General features: G+C 49.8%; 1 protein-coding gene across 2 annotated transcripts; it reads right to left on the bottom strand.

The window, feature by feature from the left end:
* Positions 1-608: 608 nt before the first annotated feature.
* Positions 609-3,906, bottom strand: LOC113875597 (sialic acid-binding Ig-like lectin 14). 2 transcript variants are annotated; one of them, XM_027514143.1, is made up of 7 exons: positions 3,758-3,906; positions 3,272-3,661; positions 2,799-3,062; positions 2,524-2,595; positions 1,490-1,744; positions 1,251-1,386; positions 609-980 (listed from the first exon to the last, which is right to left on the bottom strand). In XM_027514143.1, the coding sequence occupies exons 1-7, from the start codon at positions 3,792-3,794 to the stop codon at positions 965-967; spliced, it is 1,170 nt and encodes a 389-aa protein (XP_027369944.1). In that variant the 5' UTR covers positions 3,795-3,906; the 3' UTR covers positions 609-964. The 2 variants fall into 2 exon arrangements, with proteins under 2 accessions (XP_027369944.1, XP_027369945.1); XM_027514144.1 differs by having other exon boundaries at positions 2,524-2,571; positions 3,758-3,901.
* Positions 3,907-6,907: the final 3,001 nt, after the last annotated feature.

Here is a 6,907-nt window from a genome sequence, read left to right as displayed (position 1 = left end):
CCAAATCTCCCCACCCTCTCCCTCTCCCACAGAGTCCATAAGACTGATCTATACATCAGTGTCTCTTTTGCTGTCTCGAAAGAATACATTTGAATCAGTTCTAATGAGATGGATGAAACTGGAACCTATTATACAGAGTGAAGTAAGCCAGAAAGAAAACCACCAATACAGTATACTAACGCATATATATGGAATTTAGAAAGATGGTACCAATTTTTGTTTTAAATGGGCAAAGATCGAAACAGGAATTTCACTAAAGAAGATATTCAGATGGCTCAACATCATTGTACATGAGGGAAAGAAACTAAAAAGGCAAGGAGATACCGTCACAGTGGAGTGCAGTGCTGAAAACTGACCATGTAGGTAATACAAGTGCTCCTGAGGGTGTAGAAAGCTCAGAACCCTCACATATGGCATGGAATACAAACTCATCTAACTACTCAAAAGAACTCTCTGAGGCTACCTTCTCAAACTAAATATATGCCAAATTTATGATGAAGCAGTTCCACACCCACCAGGAGGAAAGTGCTAGCCCTCCTATTTTCATCACACCATTCACATCAACGTTACTTTGAATGAGCCAAAATTTGCAAACGAAGGCAATGTCATCATATTTTAGAGTCCATACATAACTGGAGGAATAGTCATACATAAAATACTATTTTCAAGACAAAACCAAGCAATACCAACAATGAGTTATTGATACATGTGAAAACATGAGTAATCCCATACTAAGCGAGGTAAGTCAGAAAGTCTCCTTTCAATGGCATTGACTCTTCCTACTGTCACGCAGTCATCTCCACAAATAAAGGCTCGTGGATGCAAACGACACAGGGTTGGAGGCGAGAGTTTCCAGGGAGAAGCAAACTGTGATGTCCCCACGTCTGTCCTCTGGGCTCTGCATCCTCAGGTGAATCTCGTCATGAGAGGGAGCGAGGCTCAGCCATACCCCTCAGCCCAGCTGCTAGTGGCCACCACACCTGCAGAGCCAATAGAGTCTCAGGTCCGAGAGTCAGACCCATTTCATTCATTCTGGGCTCTGCCTCAAGGCATATGCGACCTTAGTTCCTCAACCCAGGATCGAGCCCCTGCCCCCTGCAGTGGAAACTCACAGGCTCAACCACTGGACCAACAGGGAAGGCCCTGGAGAATCACACAGCTTAGCTCCAGGCAGGACAGGAACGCCCAGCCCCACCGGCAACTCCAGAGCCATTCCCCGGACGTCCGCGCAGGGGCACAGGGGTGCTCACCTGGTGTAGTAGGTCCAGGTGAGGCCATAGGTGAGGAGGAAGCCAGCCCCCATGAGGGCCCCTCTGATCAGGGTGAGGACCAGGGGCCAGGAGCCCTGCTGCTCCTCAGTCTCACAGCTGCAGGGAGGGGCGCCTTCTGGGGAAGGGAGAGGGGGTGAAGCTCAGTCCCCAGACCCAGCCCTCCCAAAGGCACACACCTGCCCAGGCTGCCCGTCCCCAGCACCTGTCCTGCAACTCACTCTGCACAGAGAGGCTGAAGGAAACTTGCTGGGAGCCCAGAGGGTTCTGCGCTCGGCAGGTGACTTCTCCATCTCCAGCCGGTACTTGTGGTATCTCCAAGACCCCGGTGCTGGAGATGGGGGTAGCCTCCAGGGTGGGAGACCCTTGGAACCAGCTCAGCTGTGCAGAGGGATTGCTGTCAGCAACACACAGCAGCTGCAGCGCCTGGCCTTCTGAGATGAGAATAGATGCGGTGTTCTGCAGAATCTTGTGGGCTTTGGGGGAAAGCCCAGTGGGAGAGCTGGGGGAGGCTGAGGTCTCCTCCTCCCTCCTTCCCAGGATCTCCTGGCTTCGCTTTGTCCTCCCCTGGCTGGCCAGCTGGGTTCCCTGTGGTCCCAGGGCTGGACCTTCCCACCCTAAGCAGGCTGAGCCAACGTGTCTGGGCCTCGTATCTTCAGGGGAGGCTTGGTGTCTCAATGGGACAGGCCTGGGCTGTTTGGTGGAAAGAAAACACAGAGCCTCAAGGCTTGAGATGTTGATTCAGTGAAGGCAGCAGGAGATGGGACTAAGGAGGCTTTTGTGGAAGAAAGCCACACAATAGAACCATGGTGAAGGAAATGGGCTTTGAACAGGGTGTGTGAGTGTGTATATATGTGGGGTGTATGTGTGTGTGCCTGTGTGAATGTGTGCCTGAGTGCACGTGTGCCTGAGTGCACATGTATATGTCCATGAGTGTATGTGTACATGATGGGTGCCTGTGCTGTGGGTATATCTCTGTGTATATGTGTGATGTGTATGTGCCTGTGTGTATGGGCGTTTCTGTGTGTGTCTCAGTGTATGTTCACGTGTATGTACTATATGTGTGTGCCTGTGTGTGTGAGTCTCAGTGTGTATTGCATGTGTGTGTGGTCTAGTGCATGGGAGGTGGGGCAGGGTGGTGATTTTCTCCTTGCTCCTCCCCTATCTGATCACATTCAAGCCCACTCCCCTGCCCCACCTTGGAGGTAGTCCCAGGAGCAGGACCCAGCCCTGGAGAGGAGAGGTCCTGTCCTACCTGTGACATTTTTGAAGGAGAGGCTGATGTGGAGGTTCCTCGGAATATCTGGGGCAGAAAGACACGGGCTTGCTGCAGAGGGAGGAGTGGGATGGAAACTGACCAGCACCCCAGGAGGGAAACATGGAAGGAGGGGTGGGTGTCCTTCACGGCCACTCCCCACCTCAGCTCCCAGGGCGCAGACCCACAGACGAGTAGGCTGGCCTTCTCTCTACACACACACACACACACACACACCACTGCCCTCAGGGACCCCATCACCCCTCCACACTCACAGGAGACGTTGAGAAGGACGGTTCTCTCTAGGGTCACCTGCTGGAATGTCACCAGACAGGTAAGGTTGGTGCCGTGGTCCTGGGCCCTCGGGGTGAGGGTGATCTCCGAGGAGTGGAGGGTGTCTGGCTTCATGGCATCAAGGGCGTCCCCCGCCCAGGAGAACAGGAGAGGGTGTAGCTCATCACAGGCTAGTGACAGTCTGCAGGTCAGCTTTGTGGGGCGGCCGGACTCCAGAGGCTCCAGAAAATGGATGTCGGGTTTCCCTGGAGAAAGGGAGATGAGGAGACGGAGATGCCTGGACGCAGGGGTGTGGGGACCCAGAGGGTCAGGGTCACAACTCCTTCCCAGTTCTGGGTCTCTCGTGATCCCTCAAACCCCAAGACCTGGAGCAGGGAGGGCTCCTATACCCTGTTCCTGTTCTAATAGAGGAGTCTCCATGGGCCAGGGTCCTCTCCTGGGCCCCCTGTCATACCTGTCACCTGCAAATTCAGCTTCTTATCTTTGTAATTGTATCTCACATCATATCCTCTCTCCACTCGGAAGTAGTAGACTCCTGAGTCGCTCAGCCTGGCCTGTCTGATGCTCAGGGAGCAGTCATTGTTGCTGGGGTCCCCGAGGAGGCTGAATCGGCCCCGGGTCTCTGGCTTCACTCGTTTCCTTGGGTCGTTTGTGGCCACAGCATCATTGGTGTGCTGGTCTTTTTCCCGGAACCAGTAGGTGAAAAGTTCGGCAGAGGAATACCAGGGATATCCCGAATTCCAGGGGTAGGAGAAGGAGCAGGTCACACGGACGTCCATGCACGCCTTCACCGCCACTGATTCCTGCACTTCGAGCCTGTACCCTGCCATTTCCTGCAGGGACCCTGGGGAACACAGAGGCTCAGCGGCAGCTCCAGCCCCTCCCCACGTGTGCTCCCCTCCCCCAGCCGTGAGCCCCGTCCCCCACCTCCCCCACTCACCCCCCCACAGCAGGGGCAGCAGCAGCAGGGGCACCATGTCAGCATCCGCCAGCACAGAGCCGGTTCAGGTCCCTCTGCTGGGGAGGGAAGCGCCCCGAATGTGGGGAGGGAACGAGGAAGCCCCAGCAGGAAGCCAGAGGGTGACAGAGACAGAGCCTTGGCCAAGCAGAGAAGGGGAACTTGGACGCCCCAGGCCATGGAGGAGGGGTGGCCTTGAGAAGGCAGAAGGTCCCACCCCACACCCCACAACCCAGGGGGAGGTCCTTAGGCCCCCAGAGGCCGAGAGGCTTCACTGCACGTGGCTCTGACATGACCACCCATCCAGTGATGCTCAGGTCCACGGTGGGATCGCCCAGCAGCCGGCACAACCAGAAAAGAGAAACCAGGTCCAGCCCTGGTCATCGGGTGGGACTGACCCTGCAACAGAGAAACACTGAACTTTCTGGAAAAGAACATTGAAAGATTTCTCAAAACTACTCAGACTTGGGCAGGAAGACTCACATACGCTGGAGGGTGGAAGCCAGGAAGGAAAGCTGAGCGTGAAAAGCTCCTTTGCCCAGAAGGGTTTTCAGAACAGGGCACACGGGCTGTGCGTCGTCATGGATCTGAGGGTCTGTGGGACCAGCCGACCAGGACAGGCCCACGCAAAGTGGGGTGGTAAAGGAAGAACTTTGCCCCATTCAGCTGGGACCACAAAGTCCAGACCTCACACAGAAACACAGTTCACGACCCCTCACTCTGGATGGCCTTCTTTTCAAAGCCACATGAAGGCTTAAGTCATGTGTGCAAAAAACCTGTGAACTTACTGCCCTTTTGGGAAAAAATTCTTTAAGATTCAGAAATTTTACTATGATCATAAACGTTTTAGACACTTTCAGGAAGAAGCTATGGGACTGATGGAAAGTTTCTTTTACAGTTAGATAGAAATATTAATATATTTTTTACTTTTTTAAACTACAGAAAGAAAAAGATATGTCCGTCAATTAATCGTGCCAGTGGAAATACTGTATTTTCTTTCTACTCTATTTTAGATATAATTAATCTTATTTCCTCATATAATGGGCTTCCCTGCTAGCTCAGATGGTAAAGAATCTACCCTCGGTGTGAAGACCAGGGTTTGATCCCTGGGTCAGGAAGATCCCCTGGAGAAGGGACTGGCAACCCACTCCAGCATCCTTGCTTGGAGAATTCCATGGACAGAGGGCCCTTGCAGGCTACAGTCCATGGGATCACAAAGAGTCAGACATGGCTAACTAACACTTTATTAGTAGAATATTCATATTAATATACATGCTTATTCTCCTAAAAAGAGGCAATCAAAGAGGATCAGGCCAAAAGTATGGGGAACAGGTGTTACGCAGGTGTGATAGGTATGTCTGACTTCTGAGAAAAATGGTATGGTGGCCCAGTGATTAGCATTCTGCACTCTCACTGTCTCCGGCCCAGCTTCAATCCCTGGTCTGGGAACTAAGACCCCACAAGCCCTAGGTCATGGCTTAAAAAAAAAGGAAGAAAGAAAAATAGTCTGCAATAACTGTCTTATCTTTGGTTTCAGCATTTTATGTTTTGTGATTGATTATGTAGGTTTCTCATTTCGAAAGAAACTCAGATGTGATGTGCCTGTGATATTGACACTTTTAGGAAATATATATTTGGCCTTCATCCACAGTTCCTGGCTCACAGATTCATGAATTGTTGGAATTTACTGATTGATAAGAGATATGGCAGATTCTTTGTTCATTTGCTCTTTGTTCTCAGTCTCTGAAAACACTTCAGGGCCACACCAGAGACCTGGGGTCACATTTTGTATTTGGGGGCCTTGTCTGTATTGTATGCAGTGACACTGTTTTTTTCTTTTTCTTTTTTTGTTTTGCCTAAGGAGGGATTCAAACACTTGAGTCAATGTCAGGCTCCACAGAACCCTGGACTGGCCCTGCCCAGGGTCCTGGTGAACAAGAGGGGATGAGCTCTCTCCCTCACTCCTCACCGGTTGCGGGAACATTGCTGGACAAGCAGGCGCTAGAGAAGGCCAGGATCCGCAGGGCTGTGCAGCACACCTTCAGAGCGGCTGGTGTCCAGCAAAGGTCAAGCTGGGACGGTCAAAGAACAAGAAACAAGCAGTGTTGGTGAGGATGTGGGGTAAAGGGAACCCTTGGGCACTGCTGGTGGGAATGTGAATTGTGCGGCCACTATGCGGACACTGTGCAGGTTCCTCAAAACTAAAAATAGAGCCTCAAGCACTTTCACTTTGGGGCCTTTAAAGAAGATGAAATAGGCAATTTGAAAAGATATATGAACCCCATGTTCATGGAAGCGCTATGTACATTATTGAAGACATGGAAACAACTTCCATATCCGATGGTTAGAGAATGAATAAAGAAACTGCAGTGTGTGCATACTCGTGATCATTCTTCAGCTATAAAAGAGAAGGAAATCCTGCCTTTACAATACATGGATGGTACGTGAGGGCATTAGGGTAATGAAACACGTTAGACAGAGGAAGGAAAATACTGTATGATCTCACAGGTAGGTGGAACTGAAAAAAAAAACAAACAACATAACGTCATAGATAAAGAGAAATAACTGGTGGTTCTCAGAGGTAGAGAGTGGGCTCTATGGCAAAATTGGCAAAAGTGGTCAGAAGGTACACATTTCCAGGAATAAAATAAATAAGTCATGGACATGTAATGTACATCATGGTGACTATATTTAAAATGTTAAGGACACTAATACAGTTAACAATACTGCACTGTATATTTGAAAGTTGCTAAAAGACTAGATCTTAAAATTTTTCTTCACACAAAAAAATTTTAGCCTTATAGATATAAATTTTAATTAGGCATATTTGGTGATCATTTTGTAATATGTACATATATTAAATCATTATATTGTACACCTGAAACTAACACATGTTATACCTGTATCTCAGAGAGAATATGTGTCTATGTATGTGAAAGATTTGAAAATCGTCAAGTTGGGGGCTTGGATTAGAGTGGTCCAAAACTAAGAGAGTGTTCCCTGCTTGACAGGCTCCAGTGGCCTTTCAACAGCTGCACAATCGATTACTTATGTTACATTTCCTCTGTGGAAATATACAATACGTAGTGTGGCTTCTAGTGTGGCTACTGTCCCTGATTTACTGATTAAATC

The sequence above is a fragment of the Bos indicus x Bos taurus genome, chromosome 18 (genome assembly GCF_003369695.1).
Source record: "Bos indicus x Bos taurus breed Angus x Brahman F1 hybrid chromosome 18, Bos_hybrid_MaternalHap_v2.0, whole genome shotgun sequence".
NCBI classification, from domain to species: Eukaryota; Metazoa; Chordata; class Mammalia; order Artiodactyla; family Bovidae; genus Bos; species Bos indicus x Bos taurus.
The sequence above is the reverse complement of the archived record's forward strand: the minus strand, read 5'-3'. Positions and strand labels throughout refer to the sequence as shown.